General features: G+C 36.6%; 1 protein-coding gene across 12 annotated transcripts in view; it reads left to right on the top strand.

The window, feature by feature from the left end:
* PICALM (phosphatidylinositol binding clathrin assembly protein) overlaps nt 1-26614 on the top strand; it is a 100151-nt gene that overhangs the window by 27424 nt on the left and 46113 nt on the right. For all 12 annotated transcript variants that reach the window (XM_055416151.2, XM_055416152.2, XM_055416150.2 and 9 more), the window contains exons 2-8: nt 2700-2842; nt 5940-6015; nt 9743-9845; nt 16498-16591; nt 19651-19762; nt 22200-22306; nt 23170-23211. In XM_055416151.2, the coding sequence (XP_055272126.1) occupies nt 2700-2842; nt 5940-6015; nt 9743-9845; nt 16498-16591; nt 19651-19762; nt 22200-22306; nt 23170-23211 (677 nt within the window). The remainder of the gene's footprint in view (nt 1-2699; nt 2843-5939; nt 6016-9742; nt 9846-16497; nt 16592-19650; nt 19763-22199; nt 22307-23169; nt 23212-26614) is intronic.

The following is a 26614-nucleotide window of genomic DNA, read 5'->3' as shown; positions in this document are numbered from 1 at the left end:
GCAGTTGGGTGATCATTAAGGTTAGTCAGTGTCATGGCCAGTTTTTATTTGGGAATGTGGGGTGGGGGAGACCCCAAATGAGATCTCATTAGAAGTGAAGAGGCCAGTTAGTCCAGCATTTTCTTAGTGGGGATGGTTTTGGGTGGAGCAGCTTTTTTTTTTTTAAATGTTATTTTTTTTTGGCAGTGCTAGGTCTTTGTTGACGTGGGGGCTGCTCTCTGGTTGAGGTGCATGAGCTTCTCACCATGGTGGCTTCTCTTGCTGTGGAGTGCGGGCTCTAGGCGTGCGGGCCTTAGTGGTTGCAGCTCTGGGCTCTGGAGCACAGGCCCAGTAGGTGTGGTGCACAGAGCCGTGTTGCCCTGTGGTGTGTGGGATTTTCCTGGATGGGGTTGAACCCATGTCTCCTGCAGGTGGATTCTTTACCACTGAATGGGGCGGGGCAGCTTTTAACTGCAGAGTGTCAGTTATGCATTGCATGACAGTCTCCCTCATCTTTGTCGTCATATGCCAAGTAAAGTCCTTCAGAGGGTGTGATAATTCCTCCCCCTAACTTGGTTCTAAATACTCCCAGGACTGGTTGGCTTGTAGTTAGGGAAACATAGGATCTTCACTCTGGCTTTGTCAGTGATAGTGGGGTGGAGAGGAAAATGTGGGATATCTAGAAGTTTAAGAAGAGACTTGGTTCTTGATGGGCTCTAAGGAGTGTCCACGAACACATGTGGGTGTGCGAACACGTACACACATGTAGAAGTGCCCTTGGGCAGGTATTGTGACAAAAGATTTTGTGACAGGTTCAGTTTTGGAAAGTAAGATTCTGAGGAGTAAAATGATTATTGACGTCATTGTGAGAAATAACTGTTAAAGAAATGAATAACTTAACAAAGATAATTTCTGGAAGGATAAAGAAAAATATATAAGAATAAATCCATGGGAAAACAGGAAGCTCGGAATATAACTTCATATAATTAAAATAAAAACTTGATCACTGTGCTTGACGTTTTAAAGGATTCAAAATGAGCAGAACATAGATAGGCCTTACTCCCAGTAAATTATATTTTGAGAGAGACAGTTTATCTTTGGAATAAGGCAAGTACAATATATTCAGTGCCTTAGGGCAGGTATAAAGTACTATTCAAGAAGGCAGAAGATCAGATTTAAAATAGCAGAAGTAAAATATCAGAAACTGAGCCATACAAACCAAGTTGAATGAACTATTTAATTTTTGTTGCAAGTAGTCTCAATTGTGAAAGCCTTGTGTTCCATGGACATTCTGTTCGACTGTTTTGTGCTTTGTTCTTCAGGCATTGTTGGCCAGGGTAACTGCTTATCTAAAATGCATTTGCTTATCAAATGTTACTTTGTACAGAAATTGGCCCTATTAGAACAAACATTTTTGAAAGATTATAAGCAGATAAATGGTCCTAGTTGGCATTGTTTCTTTTTACCAATCACAGCCAAGTTGGATCACTTGAGTTCATATTTAATCATTAGGCTCTAAAGGTGGAAAGCAGACAAACTCTTAATGAGTCACAGATGACTACTACTTTCCCCCTTAATGGCACTTACAGCTGAGGTGGTTATTATGCATTTTGTTTTATGCATACTTTTAAAACAGCTCATTTCTTGATCTTCATTACATGTCTAAATTGGATCATATTTTGTATTTTCTTCATTGAATTTGACAATAATATCTGTGAAGCAGATACGAGGTGAAATTCTGAGAAGTATATTGACTTTTTCTTTCAGTTTTGGTGCTAGAACAATTGTAGATGCAATGTTTTCCAGTTATTTATATTTTAAAATATAAATTTAGCACTTAATATTGTTTTACCTGTTTTCAGAGTAATAATTGAGTAGAGTTCCTGAATCAGTTCTTTGGAAATTTATTGCACTGAGAAACATTCAGCCCATTTTCAGTTTTGTCAGTATTAGCTGGTTGCTATCAAGTGAAAACTGAGCTGACTCAGAACTGAAGGGAGAAAAGAATGAGAATTGTTTTCTATAAACGGAGAGTCCTGTCCACTCACAGACCACATACCTGCTCTGTTAGTACAAGCACAGCATTCTAGGGAGGATTTTAATAAAGGTGTTCGACCTTCAGCTTGTGTCTGTTTCTATATGTGTGAATTAAGTGTCGGGATGAATATTATTAGTATTGTAATTCTCAAGTTTTATGAGAAGTAAGAGAACTGAAAGTTACTCAGGGCCTTGAAACAGTTCCTTTTGAGATAAATAAAATGTACTTCAGGGTGAAGGAAGTTTGATTTACTTTCTGGTATTATTGATTAATTGCTGCTGCTGCTGTTAAGTTGTTTCAGTCGTGTCTGACTCTGTGTGACCCCATAGATGGCAGCCCATCAGGCTCCTCCGTCTATGGGATTTTCCAGGCAAGAATACTGGAGTGCGTTGCCATTTCCTTCTGCAGGGGATCTTCCCTACCCAGGGATCGAACCTGGGTCTCCCGCATTGTAGGCAGACACTTTACTGTCTGAGCCACTCTGTACTATTAATTATGTGATATTAATCAATGCCCTGTTTACTTCTCAGATAGAAATTCTATCTCAGTTGTTCTCTTAGAGGATTTTTAACAACTTTTCCAAACTATCCATTTTTGTTCCACTCTTGTTAAACCTTTATTAGTATGCAGAACTACTGTTAAAAATAAAGCAGAGTAAATTAATCTTTTTTTTTTATTGCAGACTTAATTCAGTGCACAAATGAGATGAATGTGAACATCCCGCAGTTAGCAGACAGTTTATTTGAAAGAACTACTAACAGTAGTTGGGTGGTGGTCTTCAAATCTCTCATTACAACTCATCATTTGATGGTGTATGGAAATGAGGTAAGCAGTATTTTTGGTTAACAAGTGTCCTGGGGGTGTTGACTGGTTCCGGTTGCTTCTCCCACTGACACCTCAGAAATGCCTATAGCAACTGAATAATATAGGTCAAAAGGGCAAGGTGCTTATGCAGAAATAGAATTGTAGACCCTACACTTTTTTTTCTGCCTTTTAAGTCAGAAAGCAGAAAGTGGGTCAGAGCACAGGGGACTTTCAGTAATGGGATCGAAAAGCAAAGATTAATGCCTGGAGATGGGTTCTATAAGCAGCTCTGGTTTTTGCAGGCCTTTGTGTGTAGGTTATATGTTTGTCTCTGTTCACTTGGTTTTTCATTACAGCCCAGTCAGATTTCTGTCTGATCTCATATAGTTGTCTGTAGAAGCCCTTTGCCTAGTTCAGGGCTGTGATATTAAGGACTAAGATGGCATTTTGCTGAGAGGGACTGATTGAAGAATACCTTCTTCAGCAGAGTTGTGTCTAAAATCTTCATTACCCAGAAAGGGTAACGAATAAGATGCATAAACCTTTGCAATTTAATGTCTGGAGAGAATCATCTTGTTTTCCATGATAGCCCAATAGCTAATTTTTGAGTTGTTGATTTTCTCAGCCTAGTATGCTTACTTGTAAAATTGTGTCAAAAGGAGTGTTTAAAACTGTATTTAAAGAAAGTTTGAATGGAATTAGATAAATCTAGGACCTTGGTATGTGCCTTAGAAAAATGCAGATCACTGATTGCTAGGAGATAGTTGCCATTGAGATGAGGAGGGACTTTTTTGATTATATTTGTAGTTTTTAAGTTTTAAAAATTATTTTCAAGTATGATTACTTAGGTAACACATGTGAGCCCTTTTTAGGACAGGTTACTCAGCTGCTTTCTAACTCCTTGTTAGCAGTGTACAGAGTCAGTAGAAAAATTTGAATATACTAGCTTCAGTGTAGCCTAAAACCTTTTCATCTTAACTAGAATAATAGTTTCTATTTTTATTAGGAATGTGTTTACCTAAGATCATGATCATCTATTCAGAAGAATTTTAGGCTTATATGTATTTTTTACCTTAAAGAATAAACTACATAGAAGAAAAAACCACAAATATAACCAGCTGCAATGCCAGTTAAAGAGGCAGACATTCCGTGGTGACTTTCAGAGGTGAATAAGGTAATAATTTGCCCAGTGCTCAGTCGTGTGCAACTTTATGACCCCATGGACTTGTAGCCTTGCCAGTCTCCTCTATCCATGGAATTTTCCAGGAAAGAATACTAGAGTAGGTTACCATTTCCTGCTCCAAAGATCTTTCTGACCCAGGGATTGAACCAGCATCTCTTGGGTCTCCTGTGTTGGCAGGTGAGTTCTTTATCGCTGAGCCACCTGGGAAGCCCCAACGGTGATAACACCAGAAGCAAAACCTTTTTAAAAGGCAAGGAAATAGAAAGTTGACTGTCATTCCTTACACCTGACTGACAGGAAGAGAAAGGTGGCATTTCAGTAGTGGTTTTCAGATGAGCTGTTTCCCTTCAGCAGCTGAGAGAAATCTGGTGCTCTGCTCTTTCTCAAGTTTTTGCACTGGCAGGACTTCCTGGTCTGTGAGAGCATGCATGGGGATTCACTATGCTGTGGTGATGGAGGTTCTCTAGAACGGTTGTTCTGAAATAGGGCAAGGCAGGCGAGTGATTTCAACCCTCAAGGGACACTGGCATAACTGGAGGGGGTGCTCCACCTACATGCAGTAGGTGGAGGCTGCTGGCATGCTGAACATCTTACTAGTGCACAGGGCAGCCCCTCACAAAAGAGAATCAGCAAAACTCATGAAAAGCAAAAAGAGTGTTACATTGTCTTAGGGTTTGTTTTCTTTGTCTTAGGATATTTTAATGCATTTTGAAATAAGTTGGTTTAGGATAAATGATGAAACAGGAGTCTTTGATTTAAAAATTGTTTTTCAAAATCGTGGTTTGTTAGTTTGTGGTGATCTCTGATGAACACTGTTGAGTCAGAGAAGTGACCATGTACATAAAATTGTTAGTAATCCTCTGCATACATTTACAAAAGTAATCCTTTTAAAATTTGTCCTACAAAGTTGAAAAGAGTTTCTTTAGCTGTTCTAGAGGTTGTGTGTGAAATGAAATTAAGGTAGTATTCTGTGGTAAGCATTTTGGAAAGGGGTTTGACAGTATTTTGAGAAGGTGAATTTTTATATACATTCTGAGCCAACAGTTCAACCCTCAGTATATATCATGAGAAACGCTCGCGTGCCTGCAGGTGGAGACCAGTACAAAGATGTCAGTGAACATGGTTAATAATAGTAAAATTGGAAAGAACTTATATATCCATGTAGAAACGGATATATGACGGATGCAGTAGTTTGTTGAAATATTCAAAAATTGTTGAAAATGAGTGAACTAGATGTACATAATGTTAAATGGATAATTCTTGGGAAGAAGTTACTGAAAAACACATTGGAAAAGAATGAGTACAGTATAGAATTTCTGTAAATTTAAAATAGAAAACAAAATTATGTACTGTATTTAGATCCTTATATATGTAGTAAAATTTTTAAAAACATTCATGGAAATGATAAAAACCTACTTCAGAAAAGGGATTGCCTTTGCAGAGGGAGGAAGAGAAGGGAATGGTATTGAAGGTGTGTGTCTTTAATAGTGTGTAATTTGATCCTGTAAGGGGATCCAAAGTGATGATCTTTAATCTGGACTGTCAGTAAGAAGATATCTGTTCTGTTATACTCCAGTATGATTACTAATGTTCTGTTTTTAGAAAAAAATAATAAAAATTTGGATCACTAGATACCTGTTTTAAAATAAAGGCACCATCTGAGTTTGATTAGCTGTAGCCATAATATGCTATAGTAAAGCGCTTTTAGTTAAAAGTGCCTGTTTCCTTTTAATACCATAGCTGTGGGCATGAGAATTTAATAAATTCCTGCATGCAAGTGAAAAATATGTTTTATGTCTTTGGGAGGACTGACGATGATAAATTTAAACTAGATCAGATTAATGTGTTAACCACCACTTTCCACCCTAATTCTCAAAGTTTCTTAGATAGCAGTACTATTTGACATAATTATTTGTTGTTTTTTTTTCCCCCCAGCGTTTCATTCAGTATTTGGCTTCAAGAAACACGTTGTTTAACTTAAGCAATTTTTTGGATAAAAGTGGATTGCAAGGTAAAGACACCTTATTCATTACAGAAAATTCAAGAGTGACCCCATTTGAGGATTACTGCAGAGTTGAACTCTGTTCTTTAGAACATATGCTATGGAGGAGCCTCATGTTTTAGTGAAGGTTGTAGAGAAGAAAAAAATATCTTTTCATAAGAAGATTGATTGACTTCACTTCTTGCCACCCAGAGCTCTTTGAGAAGCAGTATAAAGTAGCAGTTTAAGAGCATGGGTTCTGAAAGTGGACTGCCTGGATCAAATCCCATCTCTGACACCACCTGCATAAACTTGAGCAAGTTCCTTTACCTCTCTGCATCTGTAAAATCAGGAGTAATGATAGCACCCGCCTATAGGGTCATCGTGATTACACATAGCAATAATAACGTGATACAATATAACGTGATAACACGAGAACGCCTAGTGATAGGTGTAGTGTCTAGAATGATGCCTGGCACATAGGAGACGCCACCTGCATTCTGTTAACAGTCGCTCTGAGTCACACACAACTCAAGACGCTAAGTATGAAAAATACGGAATTGATTAATGATTTGAGGAGTGGCATTTTGGTTCCATAGGATGTTAAATTTGAATTTGGGGTTATCAAGTAGTATAAGAAAACAAGTTTTTTAATTCCCAGTAAATAAAAGGAGGTGGGAGGGGGGTTCAGGAAGGGGAATGTATGTACACCCGGGGCGGATTCATGTCAATGTATGGCAAAACCAACCAATATAATATTGTAAAATAATTAGCCTCCAATAAAAAAGCAAAAAAAAAAAAGGAATGTTAGTTGAATAAAATAATTATTTAGTGAAATTCTAAGGGGAAAATTTTTCTAAGCCACATATGACATACCTAACTTTAAAAATGTAAAGTTAGAATGTACCTTACATATCTGTAAATGTAGAATGTAACTCTTAACATATCTGCTTTCATTGTTGTTTTTGTTATTATTTTATACTTTATTCTAAGAAATATTTGAGAATATCGTACATTTTAGTAGCAAAGGTAAGTATAATATGTTTTTCAGATGAATTACTTATTACCAGGTATTTTATTTATTTTGCTTTAATTCAGTAACTTGAAATTGCTGTAATCTAGCACTGTAGCGCTCCATGTACGTATTGTCTTAATGGGATCTGTTACACTTAGCCAGAGCTAGACTGTTAGCATTATAGAATAGCTCTAGGAAGAGCCTCGTAAAGGACATACTAAGACCATACTAAAGGAGTACTCAGCAGTAAGTTTCAGCTGGGAAATATCTTTAGAAAAGGTAAGATTTGTGCTGTGCTTTGAAAGATGGATGAGGACGTGAGTTGACTTAAGCAAAGGTACACAGGTGTACGTGGATGGTAAAGAGCATGGGTGTTTATTTATAGGGCAAATGAATAGAATGTAAGATGAGTTGTTGGAGAATATGTAATGGCAGATAACCGTTGGGAAGCTGTTTGGGGCCAAAATCATGCACAAAGGATTTTGATATAATTGGGATTTTATAATGCAGCAAGAAACCATCAAAGTTTTTTGAGTTGAGGGAGGAGGAGAGAAGGAATGTGCGTTATATAAAAAAACCACTCTAGCCTGTTGTATTTGAGTGAGCAACATCTTGAGGACCTTGAGACTGCTCTGGTCATTATTTTGATCATCTAGTAGAGAGTTAATGAGGGCCTGAATTGTGGCTTCTGTGGAGATGAAAATCAGAATTTAGTGAGTAGCTGTGTATGTGTTTATGAAGTGTTCAATACTTCTTTACTTTTGGCAGTTGAAAGTACTAATTAGAATTGAATACTCAATCTCTCAGAGATTCTGAAAGATCAGTAATCTGTACATAGAACCAGCTGTTACAAGGTTGATTTTACTCTAATGAGAAATATCATGCCTTAAATAGTTAAGGGGGAAAAAAAATGAAGCCATGGAATCCCTTTTTCAAGTAAAATCTTCAATAGAAGCTATCTGTATATATAATAGGTGAAACTGGAGCTGTTTTGTTTTCTGGAACATGGATAAAACTACCTCATCTTTTTATTTCTACTTTCAGCCTTATTTAGTTCATTTGAACTGTAAGAGTCTGGAAAACAATATGCAAATCACTACTCTGGAGCAGAATATATGCGTATGTTCCAAGTGGGAATTTTGTGTCTCATTAACTACTGATTTTCTACTTTCTTGAGGTGGAAATTAAGCACTTCTAGTGACAAGGTTTTAAGACTTTCATTCCTTTTATGTAGAGAACAGTTTTTAGGCCTTTTATTTAAAGCTTATATTCAAAGATATTATAAAGGTTAGACTGAAATGATAAAAGTTATAATTCAGTGATGTTTTTGTAATTTTGATTGATGATGTATTTTGTTGGGTGGAGTCTGGTATGTTTTATTCAGCATATACTGGCTGTATATATTAAACTTATAGTGCGTGAGATAACTGTGTACATCTAATAGCTGTACTTGAAGTAAGAATAATATGGGTACACAAAGAGTTCAGGGAAAGTTTTAGAGACCAAGCCTTGAAGGATGTTTCTCCCCTTAGTGAGGATCTAGTAGAGTGTATTAGAGGGAACAGTATTAACTAAAGAGCTGAAAAATGTGAGTATGTAACACCTTATATAGTACACTAATAGCTATGAGAATATCTGAGGGCAGTGATTTCTTTCTGTTCACTGATTTTTCTCCAGTATCAAGTTAGTAGCTACTAAGAAATATTTGCTGAATAAATGAGTTGGTGATTATGTTAAATCTAGTCACTGTACTTTGTATGTGTGCACGCTCTTGTTTTAGTGTTATATCTTTTTAAAGTAGGAGAGACTATCAACTAAAATTAAATTTGTCAGATGAAAATGAACTCAAGTAGAATGAATCTGCTTTTACAGTGAAAGTGAAAGTCGCTCAGTCGTGTCTATTTGCAACCCCCGTGAACTGTGTATAGTCCATGGGCTTCTCCAGGCCAGAATACTGGAGTGAGTAGCCTTTCCCTTCTCCAGGAGATCTTCCCAATTCAAGGATTGAACCCAGGTCTCTGGCATTGCAGGCAGGTTCTTTACAATCTGAGCCACAAGGGAAAGAGCAAAAATTTGTAGACTTCCTTGAGCCAGGCAATAGCTAAAACGCAAGTTTGTTTGTTTGTTTTTAATAATATTGATTAGATTTTATGGTGCTGAAGTCTTGAAATCTCATGATTGTGTTGAAACAAAATCTTCGAATGATTTAGCTATTCACTTAGAAAGTTTCATTGCAAACTGTCATAGAATTATTTTTTGTTAGGCCTTAAATTTTCATATTGCCACTTATTTCATTGTATAATGCAGTAATTTTCTCTGCTGCATATAAGGTTGGCACCCATAAGTTCTAAATCATGTGCAACTAAAGATGGAAAAATATAAAAAATATTAAATTGATTAATGCTTTTGAGAAGCAGGATGTTAAATTTGAGTTATGCGGTTATCAAGTAGTATAAGAAAGCAAGTTTTTCAGTTCCCAATAAATAAAAGGAATGTTGGTCAGAATAAAGCAGAATTATTATTTTAGTGAAATTCTAAGGGGGAAGATTTTTCTAAGCCACATATGACATACCTAACTTTAAAAATGTAAAGTATTATAGATGTTAATGTCACTTAATTCATATCACTAATTTGAAGGTGGAATATCTAGACATTGTGACCATTGGATAAAATGAGTTGGTTTTCTAAGCTAATTGGGTTTTTAATATTTTATGAAATCCTTTTATGTTTCTTTTCTTACAGGATATGACATGTCTACATTTATTAGGAGGTATAGTAGGTATCTAAATGAAAAAGCAGTTTCATACAGACAAGTTGCATTTGATTTCACAAAAGTGAAACGAGGGTGAGTTAAACTTTCTTTCTTTCATTCTTTTTCTTTTTGACATCTAATGGATTTGAATATTTTAAAATGTTAACTGCAAGCATTATTTGAGCAAGCTCTGGGAGATGGTGAAAGACAGGGAAGCCTGGCGTGCCACAGTCCATGGGGTCGCGAATAGTCAGACATGGCTGAGCGACTAAACAACAACAATAGGCGTTATTGATTATGAATTACAGAATTTCAAGCCAGTCTTAAAAGATGAACTTCATTTTTTTAAAGAAGTATATCAGATACTTTTGCATTAGGATTTTCGAAGTTCTTATTAAAATTTCCAACAGCTTTATTGAGACAATTCACACAACATAAAAGTCACCCTTTTAAAGTATACAATAAGTAGTACTGTCTAATTCCAAAACATGCATTTCCTTTTCCTCTGGACCCTTTCAGTCACGAATCTACTTTATATCTCTGTGGATTTGTCTGTTCTGAATGTTTTTAGGTTTATAAAAATAATAAACTATTTTTTAAAAATTCAGGCAACATAGACTTCCGACTTCAACTGTTAATATTTTGGTGTATCTGTTTTCTGTGTGAAAATAGAAATAAAAATAGATGTATGAAGACACATAGCAAACCCCATATTTGGATCACACTATTCGAAGACTGCTTCCCTCCCCGATAGGTATTTTAGATATTCTTAGTATCTGTGCACAGAGAATCAGCTCGTTCTTTTGAATGGCTTTAGAATTATGTTCTAGATGTACCTTTGATTTATTTCCGTTTTTTTAATCTTAGAAATGTATTGAATATTATTTTACATATGTTTGCATTCATTTTTTTTTTTTAATTTATTTTTGATCACACTACTTGGCATGTGTAATCTTAGTTCCCCAACCAGGGTTGAACCCGTGCACCCTACAGTTGAAGCACGGAGTCTTAACCACTGAATCACTGTGGAGGTCCCTATGGTTGCATTTGTAAGTGAAATTTCCTGTAGAATAAATTGTTAGAATTGACAAGTCAAACTATATATATATATATATATATATATGTACCATTTTAATAGAAAACACCAATTGCCCTGTTTAGAAGTAGTACCAAATTATTGAGTTAAATACAGTTATAAATACCTCTTTACTGTATTTTTCCATCATCATGAAAATGTATCTCATTAGATATTTGTTAGTTGATTGACTAACTTTTAAATGGTGATATTGAGCCTCTTTCTCTCTGTAAAAATACCACTCTTGCTTTGTTAATTGCTTTTCAGTATCCTTTGCCCATTTCTCCATTGGACTTTTAAAATTCTTCTGTCTTAAAAGCTTAGTGGCAGTTTAGTCAGATAAATTTAGGTTTGATTTCTAGCTTCACTCCAATTCAGTTCAGTTCAATTCAGTCGCTCAGTCGTGTCCGACTCTTTGTGACCCCATGAATCACAGCACGCCAGGCCTCCCTGTCCCGGAGTTCACTCAAACTCATGTCTGTCGAGTCGGTGATGGCATCCAGCCATCTCATTCTCTGTTGTCCCCTTCTCCTCCTGCCCCTAATCCCTCCCAGCATCAGAGTCTTTTCCAGTGAGTCAACTCTTCACATGAGGTGGCCAAAGTATTGGTCACTCCAATTAGATGAGGGATATTAGTAAGATACTTCAGCCAGCTTGTTAACCTTTAAAAAATAATTTTATTTTGAAATAATCCACTTCCTGAAATGCTGCAGGAACAATACAGATAACTCCTATACACTTCACTGAGATTCATCAGTTTTTAACATTTAATTATTCTTTGTGTATGCGTATTTGTTTACTTTTTTGTTTGCTCCATTTGAGAGTGGATTATATATACCTCATGCCTTTTTACAGTTTATAGCTCTTAACATTTCAATGCCTGTTTCCTAAGAAAAAAATATCTTTTATTACATATCCATCAGTTGGCCAACTTTTCCCACATCATGCCACACAAACGGATGCTATTTTTACAGGACAGTGTGTTACGTGGAAAGGACTACATAAGACTGAAGGGCTTGGGATTAATGTGTGGGCATACGCATAGCCCATTTGTACCATAGTAGTGTGGTGTGGCACAGTTGGAGAGCGTGGACTTCAGCTTCAAGTTATTTCATCTGTGAATTTTTTAAAATTTATTTATTTTTGGTTGCACTGGGTCTTCGCTGCTGTGCGTAGTGTTCTCTGCTCACAGTGAGTGGGGCTGCTGTTTGTTGCAGTGCGTGGCTTCTCATTGCAGTGGCGTCTCTTGTGGGGCACAAGCTCGAGGTGTGTGGGCATCAGTAGTTGAGCATGTGTACTCATTGGTGGCTCTCAGGCCCTGGGGTGCATGGGCTGCATTAGTTGTAGTACCCAGGCTCGGTAGTTGTGGCGCACGGGCTTTGTTGCTCTGTAGCATGCAGGATCTTCCCAGACCAGGGATTGAACCCATGTCCCCTGTGCCACTGCGAAGTTCTGTAAATATTGTTTCATCTGTAGAATGGTGATGTTAATAACATTTATCTATGAGGATTTTGTGAGAATTAAACGATTTATTGTATATAATGCTTATTAGCACATGACAAACTGACAAGCTTTTGGATTTATTGGGAAAATAAATTGTCACAGGTTATAAATACTGCCCCCCCCTTTTTAGCATTTATTAAAACTTTTTAAAAAATCTGTGTGATAAAAATTCTTTTCTTTATTTTTATGGCTACTATCTTTTAAGCAAACTTGGAGTGGGGTTTTCTACCTCAAAGTGATCAATTAACTATGTTTTCATTGGATATTTTTATGGATTCAGTATTTTTATTTAAATCTTAGATTCATTTAGAATATATCTTGATATTAAAAAAGTGAGATGAGATCAACTATAATTTTTAATAGAAATATGGGTTATTCAAAAATCAGAATGATCATTACCCTGTATGGTTAAATGGGCTTCCCAAGTGGCGCTAGTGATAAAGAACCCACCTGCCAATGTAAGAGACATAAGAGATGTAGCTTCAGTCCCTGGCTCAGGAAGATCTCCTAGAGGACATGGCAGTCCACTCCAGTATTCTTGACTGGTGTATCCCATGAACAGAGGAGCCTGGTGTGCCATAATCCATCGGGTCACAGAGTTGGGCACTACGGAAGCGACTTAGCATGCACGCACTTGGTTAAATGACCTTTCACTTAATTACACTTACTTTATCTAGCCCCTTTTTTGTTATTTTGTCAAATTCTTAGTCATTCTTCAAGAATTCACTCAAACATTTTTTTGAGGAAGCCTTTTTTTCTGTTAGATATTTTATGACATTGTCTCATGCATGAAGACAATATAGTCTCAGATTCTTATTTTCAGGACTTCCCACAGTATCTAAACAAGTAGATGCTTAATAGTTTTTGAAAAGATGATTAGATGAGTTTCTAAATAGCACATTAAATGGTTCTATGAAAAATAGACCCAGTAATTTGCTTGTTGATATATCTTTTAGTTGGTTGTGTTAAACATTGGTCCCTTCATTTTCTTTTTGTGTATCATTCTATTTTTTTGATAGTGTTAACTTGCCGTGTAGAATTATCTTGATTCTAAATTGGTACAATTTGAAGTGGTAAGACATTGTTATATAACTAGCAAAAGAAAGAATTATCCAGGTATTGTCTGTGAGTAAGAGTATGGATGATCAGCCTTTAATTCATTGCTCTTATATTTGGGAAGCAAGTATCTGAATTTAATTACACTTGATTACAGAAGTAATAAATACTTGTGTTCTGCATGGAGTATGAATTGTCGTGTATTTGGTTTGAATCATGTTTAAGCATTTGGGTTTGTGAATTGAGTTTTTTGAAGTCAATTGCTGATGTAAGCATGTGATAACTGTTTGGATTTTTCTTAATTGAGAAATTTAAAGTTCTCTGGGAAGAAATGCTGTGGAGGCTAGTGAGAGAGAGAAGAATAAAAAATGTTCCCATTGTTTTTGGCCTAAACCATTGGGGAGATGGCACCTTTTATTGGGAAGGTTTTTGGAAGCAATATAGGGTAGTGGTTAAAAATTAAGAAATTAATTTAGGAAATATTAGTTTTCAGATGTCTGTGATTTTTATAAGTTAAGATATCAAGTAGGCAATTGGACAGTACTAACTAGGACCTTTGAGAGTTCTAGTCCGGGTGTATAAGTGGCAGTTTGGTAATTTCTGCCTGGGGAATGACAGTAGCCTAGGGAATAAGTATAGAATGAGAGGGGAGGGCCCGGAAACATCTTGAGATACTCAGCATTTATTTTAGAGTAGAGGATGAGGAGACAAGGAAAGAGACTGGACAAGTAATGGTGTGGTAGGAAGAAAACAAGGAGTGGCGGATATCGGGGATGCTGAGAGAGCAGAGAATTACAAGAGGGAGAAAAAAGTTTGAATGCTGCTGAGAAGTCTAGTCAAGTAATGTTGGACTAGTATTCACTGGAGAGGCAGCACAGAGAGGTAAAAGTGGAGCTTACACTGGAGTGAGTTGAATAATGAATGAAAATTGTGAATTTGCCAGGTGACTGCGGGGATTGAGAGGTGCAAGAGAGTTAAGGGTATTTGCAAGGGTATGATTATAATACTTACCTTTGGAATTATGAGCTAGATGAAAGAAGAAAAGCTAGAAGGGATCAATATGTTTAGTGGTAGGATTAATACATTGAAGTTTATGATGAAGTCAAATAGTTTTTGTCATGGAACACTTGGCCAAGGTAGCTAGAAAGTTAAAAGGTGATTGTCACGATGAGATGTCTGAATCTTGGCTTTTTCTTACTTTGAGGGTAAGGGAGTGGTAGTTGGGGCTAGGGATAATGGGGTTTCTTGGCAGGCAGTAAGGTCGGTATATGACTGTGAGAATAGGGGATGTGGTTAAAGGACTTTGAGATCAAGATGTTGGATTGATTGTGCATGTAAGATGTTGAAATTAACTGAGAAAAACTGAGCCAATGTTGACATCTTTTGTGATACAGGGGAAGTGACCAGAAGGTCAGAAAATCACTTAGCAAGGAGAGGGAGGGAGAACTAAAGGGACCAACAGTGCCTGATGAATCTGGAGTGTGATGAGTATGGGAGTAAAGAAAGGGCTGCAAAAGAGGGGCTGATGTCCTCTCATCCCAGACTCCTGAAGCTGGCACCAGTCAGTGAGGACATGGGTATGTGTGAGTTCACACGTCTTATTTGGGAGGGTTTTTGGACTGAAACTGGTCAGTGACTGCCTACATAAGTCAGGCCAGTGTTCTTTAAACTCCTGTCCTACAAAACACTGTTTTTGCTTTTCATAGCTTAATTGTTTTTCTGGTATCTGGAGTTGTGTTTTAAGGGATAGCTTAGGATAGAACAGCTATTTCGAAGTATGGATCATTTGTAAGTTAGGGAACATCTGTACATTTTTTTGAAAGGACCTTGTTCCTCTACCAGAAGTTTATGAAAAGCTCTGCTTTAGAGTCTTATACACTTGGGTTTACACACTGACCCTAAAATCAGATCGTTTTCTGACGTTAGATACTCTCATAACCTCAATGAACCTAAAATTTCATTGTCTGTAAGATGGGACCCACCTGCAGGATTTTTCTGAGAATTTGAAACATATACCAAGCCCATAATACGGAAGCCTGGTCTATAATAAACATGCTGGTGTTAGTGGTGTGTGTTAACTCTATTACCTCTTATCTAGTGTTTTTGGTGTCAGTTTTGTAACATTCTAATTTATTTGGTACTGCTGATATTTATCTTTCTTTAGAAATATCTAAAGAAATATTTTAAAAAATCTTTTTATTTAACAGAATATTTTATTAAAAACCATTTCTCTTAAGCATCACTTATTTTAATGGCCCAATTAGAATGACTTGGTAAAACTGTCCTTTATGTTGTAATAAAATAATTTTTTAATTGTATATATTTGAGTATATAACTTCATGTTTTATTTATTTATGGCTATGCTGGGTCTTTGTCGCTGTGCACAGGTTTCTCTAGTTGTGGAGAGCAGAGGCTGCTCTTTGTTGTGAGGCACGGGCTTCTCACTGCGGTGATCTCTCCCGTTGAGCACCGGCCCTAGGGCCTGAGGCTTTAGTAGTTGTTGCACTTGGGCTCCGTAGTTGCAGCTCACAGACTCCAGACTGCAAGCTCAGCAGTTTTGGCACAGGGGCTTAGTTGCTCAGTGGCATGTGGGATCTTCCCAGACCAGGGAACCAATTGGTGTTCCCTGCATTACAAGGAGGATTCTTAACTACTGGACCACCAAGGAATTCCTCAAATAATTTTGATTTGAGTCATAAATAAACTACTTTAAATAAAGTGGTACTCACCAAGACTTGTTTTCAATTGCAGATTCCATTGTGTGCTATTTAGTGATTTGAGGGAAATGCCCTTTAGACACGTGAGCAGTGTGAACATCAGATGATTTCCTCATGTGAAAGTATAGTATAAACCTGGTTATACATTGTAAGCTTTTATTTTTATGCTCATGTTTTACATCTTTTTCGTTTGAAATGAGCACCTTGATATCAGACATATGGTATTTCCTGTTTTTGTTTTGCTATACGATTTCTACTTGAGGTTTCAGGTTCAATAATGACATAAAAACGTGTGATGTTTGGTAACAACTTGTCCTCTGTTTAAATAGAGAACCAGATGGGAGTTTGAAACATAGATTTAATAACAAACTCAATTGTTTTTTTCTTTAAACAGGGCTGATGGAGTTATGAGAACCATGAACACAGAAAAACTCCTAAAAACTGTACCAATTATTCAGAATCAAATGGATGCCCTTCTTGATTTTAATGTAAGTTGATTACATAAATGCTTTTGTAATTTGATACTTTAAAAATCGCATCATTTAAATTAGATTTTTTAAATCTCAAGTTGTCATAGACGAATTTTTTCACACTATTATCCTGTTTGGCTAAGGATTTTCTATACATGTGGTCCCAAATCAGATTACTTTCTATTTTAATAATTGCTTAAGATTTACTCTGATTTCTTTGGTGGTGCTTCCATAATCCCCCCTATATTATAGGGTATAAAAGCTGAAGAAAGTGATGGAGAGGTGAAGAGATGTGAAAATCTGCTTTTTTTGATAATGGTTTTTAGGTGTTAAAAATGCAAAAAAATTTTCCTTATGACTAGCTGTCTTAAGATTTTACTTTTTGTCTGCTTTGCATAACTCAAAGCATGACAGTTATTAAGAAATAAAGGGAAGTTCAAATATACTTGTAACAGTGTGTTGTATAGCTATTGCCCAAGGACTCGGTGTTCCCTGGGATTTTTGTTTTAATGACTGCTACTTGAACCAAGTTTCCAGCTTTGTTATTTGTTTGTAGTATGTTGGGTGTTAGCGTTTTCAAGTCTTCTTTTTTGGTGCATCTAGCTTAAGATACTTTATTTTAGACCTTGTAAGTGTAAATTAGTGATTGAAATGGTGACAGTTTTATGCTGCAATTGATTTTCCTTTAATGCTGTGCTGTTCCTTGATAATCTTTAACTTTTGGAGGCCAGGCACCAGCTCTGCTTTTCCCTGCTGTGTCCCTGTTGTCAGGACTGTGTGACACATAGATAGTGTTCAATAAACTGAGTAAATGCATCCCGTAGGTACTTTATAGACCTAAAACAGGTTCTCAAGCTGTTTTTTTATGTGGCTTGTGAACTGAGAACATTTTTAAATGGTTTCAAATAATAAAAAAAGGGAATATTTTTACATTTTTGAATGGTTGCTAGTAATAAAAGAATTTTTTAACAGGTGAAAAGTATATGACATTTGTATCTCAGTGTCCACAATAGTGTTTTTAGAACAGGCTCGTTGGTTGCATGTAGTCTGTGGCTGCTTTTTTTGGTGTAATAATGGAGCCAGGTAGTTGTGACAGATAACATGGCCTGCACAGTCTGAATACTGAGTCACACCCTAGTTTGCTGGCTCCTAGTCCAGAAGCCAGGGAATTAATGTAACTGCTGAACTTTATTTTGATTTTTATAGAGAAAACGTCCAACCATGATTTTTTTTTTTCCATTTAATTTGTTGTGGGTATCTTTATAAAATTGCATGTTCTTTTCAGTGTCTATTATACTTTGTTGTATGTAGTAATTTATTGATTCCCAGATGGCTCAGATGGTAAAGAACCTGCCTGCAATGCAGGAGACCTGGCTTCAGTCCCTGGGCTGGGAAAATCCACTAGAGAAGGAAATGACAATCCACTCCAATATTCTTGCCTGGAAGGTCCCATGGACAGAGGAGTGTGGTGTGCTATAGTCCATGGGATTGCAAAGAGTTGGACACGACTGAGCAACTAACACTACTTGTTGATAAATGTTTAGGGCATTTGGGTTTTTAATTCAGAAAATAAATGGGGGAAAAAAAACAGAAGGGAGGGATACTAGATACTCCATGTGTGCATTAGGTAATAGTGTATCTATACATTTATAAGCCTATTTATATAGAATTAATGCCCTGGACAAAGAATTCGATGGTCAAAGGCCATAAATATTTAAGTTTTTATTAAATATTGCCAAATAATACTCCAAAAGGGTTGAGCCAGTCACTAGTCAATAGGCACCTGTTTTTCTTTGTTCTTATTGGTGTAGAATAATACCTTGGTTTTGACTATCTTGATGCCTACTAGTCTGGTACTCAAGAGAGGATAGTTCAGTAATTTAATTTGATTCTTTTGATTTGCATATTAGTGAAGTTGAACTTCTTTTCACATTATTAGCTATGTGTATTTTTTATTTTGTGAATTGTCTTATAGAGTTCTCTATAATGCAGATCAGTCTTGTCAGATATTCTGAAAATATTTACCAATTTGTTGCTTACCATTCAGCTTATATTTTTCTGTACCTGACAAGTTAATTATCATGTACTTAGTTATCTAGATGGCAACCCAGTCTAGTATTCTTGCCTGGGAAATCCTATGGACTGAAGAGCCTGGCAGGCTAGAGTCCGTGAAAGTCAAACACAACTTAGCAACTGAACCACCACCACCACAGTTATCTAAAAAGGAACTTAAGATTAACTTGTTTTATCCTTTTGATTATTTTCTTGTTAAGCTAAAGGTATTTCTCATATATCTTGGTAGACAACTGCTTTTTTTTTTTTTTTTAATAAAAACATGAGTCACTAATAATAATAATATTGATCATTGGATACATGTATATATATGGGTGAGTCCCTTCTCTTTTCACTTGAAACAAGCACAACATTGTTAATCAGCTATACCCCAATACAAAATAAAAAGTTTAAGAAAAAATAAATATTGATCATTTATGTGTAAAATACTGCATCAGACTCTTTACACCAGTATGACAGTTAATTCTCCTGTAACCATGAGGTAGAAATAACCATTTTGAAGGTGAGTTTGTTTGTAATATTGGGAAAATTATTTCTTTTTTTAAAAAATATTTTCTACCTAGCTTAACTCAGTTCTTTGGTGATTATAGTAGCCATTTAATAAATACTGTTTTTATTTAGAAACATTCAGTAAATGCTTCATGACTGAAAGTGAACTTTACTTAGAAATGGGCATGTAATTAGAAGTATTTAATGTTGAAATGAACATAAAATACTTTTGAGATGTAGCCTAAGAATTTCAAGAGTTGAAGGGTACTTTTGTTCTCACTGACTTATTTCTGAACTAAATTCAGTGTTGTAGGGTTTGTGTTTGTGGCTTTTAAATAAATCTGAAGTCTTCGATAAATATTTTTGCACTGAATGGCTGTGATTCTGATTGCTAGAGATAAATGTCTTTTTCTGTCCTACACCTCAGTGTTTGAATTCATTGTATTTTACTTTAAAGAAGTCATTGTCATTTTAGAACGGAACATTAGCTAATCTTTCTTTTTTTTTTTTCCCAGGTTAATAGCAACGAACTTACAAATGGGGTAATAAATGCTGCCTTCATGCTCCTGTTCAAAGACGCCATTAGACTGTTTGCAGCGTACAATGAAGGCATTATTAACCTGTTGGGTAAATATTTCTATCGTTTAATAACATTTTATTTCTTATCTTATGTCATTGATATTGTCTTTAGTTCAGTTCAGTCGCTTAGTCGTGTCTGACTCTCTGCGACCCCATGAATCACAGCACGCCAGGCCTCCCTGTCCATCACCAACTCCCGGAGTTCACTCAAACTCATGTCCACAGAGTCGGTGATGCCATCTCATTCTCGGTCGTCCCCTTCTCCTCCCGCCCCCAACCTTTCCCAGCATCAGAGTCTTTTCCAGTGAGTCAACTCGTCACATGTGGTGGCCAAAGTATTGCAGTGTCAGCTTTAGCATCAGTCCTTCCAATGAACACCCAGGATTGATCTCCTTTAGAATGGACTGGTTGGATCTCCTTGCAGTCCAAGGGACTCTCAAGAGTCTTCTCCAGAACCACAGTTCAATAGCATCAATTCTTCGGCGATCAGCTTTCTCCACGGGAAAAACCATAGCCTTGACTAGACGGACCTTGGTTGGCAAAGTAATGTCTCTGCTTTTTAATACACTATCAAGGTTGGTCATAACTTTCCTTCCAAGGAGTAGGCGTCTTTTAATTTCATGGCTGCAATCAGCATCAGTTATTACTCAAAGCTGCCTTAAAATTCATTGAGTTATAGTTATTCATTGAACAATTTGGAGAAAAGAATTTTATACCTGGCTACACATGCTAAATGATTAAATAATTATATAATTAGAATGTTCAGCAAGATGAACTATGCACTTTTTAGATATATCTGTATTTTTTCTATCAGTTTTATTTTTAGAAATTGAAAATTTTCTTAAAAATTAAGTTGGAATTTTCTGCCTCAGGAAAATAATTACCTCAGTTTATTCCAAAATGAACTTTTTAATTGTAAAATTGGTACTTTTTTCTAAACTTAATTTTTTGATTTATAATTATTTTAATAAAATACATTTTTTAAAGGATATTTTTTACATTTGAGACATTTTAGGAGTGTGTGGTGCTTTGTTGTATATTAGGTACATATGGCATTCAGTTAGTTTTGCCTAGAGATGCTAATGTTTTTCAGTGGAGTTTGAATGGAGTAGAAAAGTAACAGTCTGCAAAGAGTGTCAAAGTATCAAGTGTCAAGATGTCAGATGTGTTTACTCCAATATATTGTTCTCCCTTTTCAGTAATTTTTTTTAAAGAATTCATTTAAATTTGATTTTCACAGGCAGGGTAATATAAACTCCTTTAGGGATGCTTTAATCCACGGAGATAGGGAAACTGGGTTGTTATTTTTTTTCACAAGTGAAAAATGGAAAGTTATATACAAAGTTTTGGTAAGTATAGTCTCCCACCTTGTGACTGGTATAAATTAAGCTCTTTACCATGTATGGATGTGAGAGTTGGACTGTGAAGAAAGCTGATCGCCGAAGAATTGATGCTTTTGAACTGTGGTGCTGGAGAAGACTCTTGAGAGTCCCTTGGACTGCAAGGAGATCCAACCAGTCCATTCTAGAGGAGATCAATCCTGGATGTTCATTGGAAGGACTGATGCTAAAGCTGCAACTGCAATACTTTGGCCACCTCATGCGACGAGTTGACTCACTGGAAAAGACTCTGATGCTGGGAAAGGTTGGGGGCAAGAGGAGAAGGGGACAACAGAGAATGAGATGGCTGGATGGCATCACCGACTCGATGGAAATGAGTTTGAGTGAACTCCGGGAGTTGGTGATGGACAGGGAGGCCTGGCGTGCTGTGATTCATGGGGTCTCAGAGAGTCGGACACGACTGAGCGACTGAACTGAACTGAACTGCTATTTGTGTAAGTTAAATTAGTTTTCCAGGTGACATCTGGACTTAGAAAAGTTGCCATCTTTCTTAATATTATTTAGAATATTTGGAAATAGACATCTATCACTGTTTTAAATGGAGTCAAATGTGATCTGTGTTGACATGCAAATTATACTTAGGGATTGTTAAGGAAGAAATATTGTAGGAAAAACTGGTAATAGGAGTAAAATCATAATTTCTTAATTTTTATTATAACAGCATCTCTATTTTAACTTGCTTTGAATACCTAACTGATGCTAAAGCTGAAACTCCAATACTTTGGCCACCTCATGCGAAGAGTTGACTCACTGGAAAAGAGTCTGATACTGGGAAGGATTGGGGGTGGGAGGAGAAGGGAACGACAGAGAATGAGATGGCTAGATGGCATCACCGACTCGATGGACATGAGTTTGAGTGAACTCCGGGAGTTGGTGATGGACAGGGAGGCCTGGCGTGCTGTGATTCATGGGGTCGCAAAGAGTAGGTAACGACTGAGTGACTGAACTGAACTGCACACTTTCTTTCTGTAGGGTGAATGTGTTTTCTGAGACATCAGTATAACTTGGGCTGTTTTAAATCTTTTTCTCTTTTGAGTATTATATTTTGATGTGAATAAAAGTATGTTTATATCTGTTTTTGGCAGAAAAATATTTTGATATGAAAAAGAACCAGTGCAAAGAAGGTCTTGACATCTATAAGAAGTTCCTGACTAGGATGACTAGAATCTCAGAGTTTCTCAAAGTTGCAGAGGTAAACTGTGTTTAAATGACTGTATTTCTTAACTTGGTTTCTTTGTCTTTAAGTGTACATTTCAAAGAAATCAGTCTTTACCCGAGTGAAAGAAGTGTCTTAAATATAGTAAGGTGTATATTCAGTTATAGCACTACACTATATTGTATTCTGTGCTGTGGTATGGATATGATATAATATTGAATATTGCCCTGTGTATTTAATCTAGTATTGAATACTAAAAAGTAATCTGATATTTAAATTCTTTCTCTATAAAATCAGGTAGATGGCGGTGATTGATTTTTTTGTTTGGAATTGTTTGTATATCGTGAAAAGTGTGTTGGGATTGCTTTATGGGGACAGTTGTATCCTGGTTAAATATCAGTTGGTATTTATATAAAACCTGGCCTGCTTGAGTGAACACAGGTTTGAAATCTGTGGTGACTGCCAGGGAAAGTGTACTTTATGGTGAAAGAGTGAGTCATTGTGGTTAGGTTTGTTCCTTAACTTATGCTCCAACAGACTTGTTCATGGTCACCCTTTGTAATTCTTGGTGTAGTATTTTTGTCATAGAAGTGATGGATTTTTCAGATTGTGACAAGGTAGCTTCTTAGGTGTTTCGAGGATGTGGAGATGGTAACTCAGCCTGGTTGAATTTCCAACTCTCTTTCCCCTCCTGTTAGAACTTTTAGACCCATCAGATAATATCTGTCTTTGGAAGTATTGAATGATACCTGTGGGGATTAAATACTCTTCTAACTTTAAAGAATTCTTCCTAAAATATTGCTCATAGTACTAGTCATAAATGTTATTTTCTAAATTTTACTTCTAAAACCCTTTATTGTAATTTTATCTATTAAATATGATGCTGCTTCTTCTTTCAGCAAGTTGGAATTGACAGAGGTGATATACCAGATCTTTCACAGGTAAGTATTATTGTAATATCAGTCTCTGTCTGCTGTGTTCTACTAGGTCTGAAGGGTACAAAGATGACTAATGTGCAGCTCTTGCTGTCAAGATCAGTGTAATTTTTCTTGATTTTTTTTAATGTTTTGATATATTGCTGGTGGTGGTTCTAACATTATAACCATATAAAAGTCTGCTCATTTCTTCTTGGTGGAGCCAGCCAGTACTCTGCTGTTCTTTTAATTTATTCCCTTTTAGTCTCTGTTTCTCATCATTATCATTACCACCCACCAAGCCCCCCCCCAAAAAAAAAGAAAGAACTGAACTTGTAGAATGTGTTTTAAAAACAAAATCTTCACTATACTATTGGTAGAGAATTATCTTACACAGGATTTGTTTTTCCTGTTTTAAACCTTCCACTTTGGCTCTTTGACTCAGGTAGATACATTAAATAAGTATAAACATCAAAACATTGCTCTTGAGTCCTGGCTGTGCCACCAACTGGCCCTTTGATCTGGGGAAGTTACTCTCTCTGATTCAGTTTCATTATTTCTAAAATGTAGATATTACAATACCCATCTCAGTTGGGACGATCAAGAGTTAATACCTAAAAAACATTTAGAGCATTAAGCACTCAGTCTTAGCTACTATAATATTATTTTTTATTATCATTACTTAAAAAAAATTTAGGAAGAAAACTTTAAACCTGCAGTTTTTTTCTGGCCTTTTCTGGTGTTTGTTTACTGAGTATTAAGAATGAAAGGACCTGGCATAAACTATCCTTATGTATCAACTTTCTCCTCAGTAGTAGTTATCTCTTTTACCTTATTTTCAGTCATTCTGAGATTCTTTTAAATACTTTGCTTGTTAATGGTTCTTACTGTTTTTCTCTGGACTCACTTGTTCTGATTCATCTCTTTGATCTCCAGGCTAAGGGTATACACTAGATCTAGTTATGAATTGTGTGCACATAAAAATTTTTGCCTATGCCCACATGAAATAATTGACCTCATTAAGACAGTTGCTTTCAAGCAGGAATTTCCCTTGACAAATGACTTATTTTTGTGATTCCTTGAAATCAGAGCTTTAGTATAACACCCAGGTGTCCTTCTTAGAGATTTGATTAGTTATGCTTTAATGATGAAATCTTAGCAACATAAATGACTTAAATTTGTGTTGTGGCATAATCCTCCATATAACATCCTTTAAAATAGCCATCAATTACAATAAGATTTAGAACTTGATACACAAATGTGACGTTATGTACAGACATGGAAAGCATTCATTTCTTCATTCATTCAGCAAATATTTATTTATTCCCTCGTATGCACCAGGCAACAACAACAAAATCTCTTGTCTTCATGAAACTCACATTCTAATAGAATCCAAAAGCAAGAATAGCAATTGATGTTACGGGATCAACGTAAGACAATACTAATTGTCTTTCAAATTATCCTGTGAGGTGGGCCTGTAATACTTCTAAATGCCTGCCTGTATCTGAAGCTTTGACTCAGAATTGAATTGTAAGTTGAATTGTGTTGGTATTGATAGAATCTAGTACTCTTGTCTAGAAAATTGCATGGACAGAGGAGCCTGGTAGGTTTCAGTCCGTGGGGTCGCTACTAGTCGGACACGACTGAGCGACTTCACTTTCACTTTTCACTTTCACACATTGGAGAAGGAAATGGCAACCCACTCCAGTGTTCTTGCCTGGAGAATCCCAGGGACGGCAGAGCCTGGTCGGCTGCCATCTACGGGGTCGCACAGAGTCGGACACGACTGAAGCGACTTAGCAGCAGCAAGATTGAGCACATTATTACTATAGGCTAAGTGTGATAAGGGTAGTTGTTTGAACAGTATAAACTGATTTGACAGTTTCAAATGGGAAGGGAGTTTGAGGGAGAATGGATACATGTATATAATATGGCTGAGCCCCTTTGCCTTCCACCTGAAACTGTCACAACATTATTAATGGGCTATATGCCAATATAAATAAAAAGTTTAAAATAAATAAATTTGAAAGTAAAAAGATCAGCCTCAGGGCAGACTGTCATTATGTGTCTGTACTTTAATATTCATGGTATTGTACTTTAGGAAAGATGGTAGTTATACACGAGTGGAAATTTTTAAAAAGTGAAAATTTGAGATTATTTACTCTTTTTTTTTTATAAATTATTCTTTTTAGGATGTGAAGCATCACATTTCCTTCACTTTTTGTAATGTGGATTTGACTTTGAAAAAATAGATATATTTAAAAGGGACTTAAGAAATAGTTTATTAATTACACCTAGGTAGTTTAAGTATTTGTAAGCACAACTTAAATATTTCAGAAAAAAATGCATAGTTTAAATGACCTCAGTTTTAATTTAAGATTCTGTAGCATAGTAGATTGGAGAAGGAAATGGCAACCCACTCCAGTGTTCTTGCCTGGAGAATCCCAGGGATGGGGGAGCCTGGTGGGCTTCCGTCTATGGGGTCACACAGAGTCGGACACGACTGAAGTGACTTAGCAGCAGCAGCAGCAGCATAGTAGATAGTATCTAGGTTTTCAGATGGGACATACCTTACACACTGTGTTGGCTCCTGCTATGTATCAGATCCGTGATCTGGGGCAAGTTCATTTTCTGTGTCTCAGGCTGTTTACTTGTAAAATGGATATGGTAGTCGTGTCTTCCTCAAAGATTCAGTGATGGCATACAGGGTAGCTCGCACAGTGCCCATTGTGTTACAGGAGCTTTTAAAATGTTAATCACTGTTAGTAACACTCGCCTCTGGAGAAGGCAATGGCACCCCACTCCAGTACTCTTGCCTAGAAAATCCCATGGACGGAGGAGCCTGGTAGGCAACAGTCAGTGGGGTCGCTAAGAGTCGGACATGACTGAGCGACTTCACTTTCACGCATTGGAGAAGGAAATGGCAACCCGCTCCAGTATTCTTGCCTGGAGAATCCCAGGGACAGAGGAGCCTGTTGGGCTGCCATCTATGGGGTCGCACAGAGTCGTACACGACTGATGCCACTTAGCAGTAGCAGCAGCAGCAACACTGTCCTCATCATCTCTGACGTAGCTCAGACAGTAGTTGGCCTGCTGATTTATTGGGTTTGAGGGATTGCACATGTGTCCTTAGATCAACATAGAAGTCCATGTTTTCTACCATGTCTTTCTTGTGCTAAAGTCTTGATATATAGAGAATACAGGAGGAAGGAAGTTGTTCAGGTCATAGTTGACAGAGAAATTAGCTGGTACTGTATCTTCCAGCTGCTTTTGGATACCTGTAATTCAGAAACTCTGTATCAAATCCTAAAGAATATTTGGTGTAAGTGAATGCCACTGATGTATTTGCTTCACTTGAAAGTAGTGAACAGTTCCTTTTCAGCTGACTGAAAAGGTTTCCTTTTGAAAATAAGTAATTGTTCATATTCAG

Source organism: Moschus berezovskii, chromosome 25 (assembly GCF_049115385.1).
Source record: "Moschus berezovskii isolate FMDL1 chromosome 25, NW_MosBer_1.0, whole genome shotgun sequence".
NCBI classification, from domain to species: domain Eukaryota; kingdom Metazoa; phylum Chordata; class Mammalia; order Artiodactyla; family Moschidae; genus Moschus; species Moschus berezovskii.
This window is presented reverse-complemented; position numbering and strand designations above follow the sequence as displayed.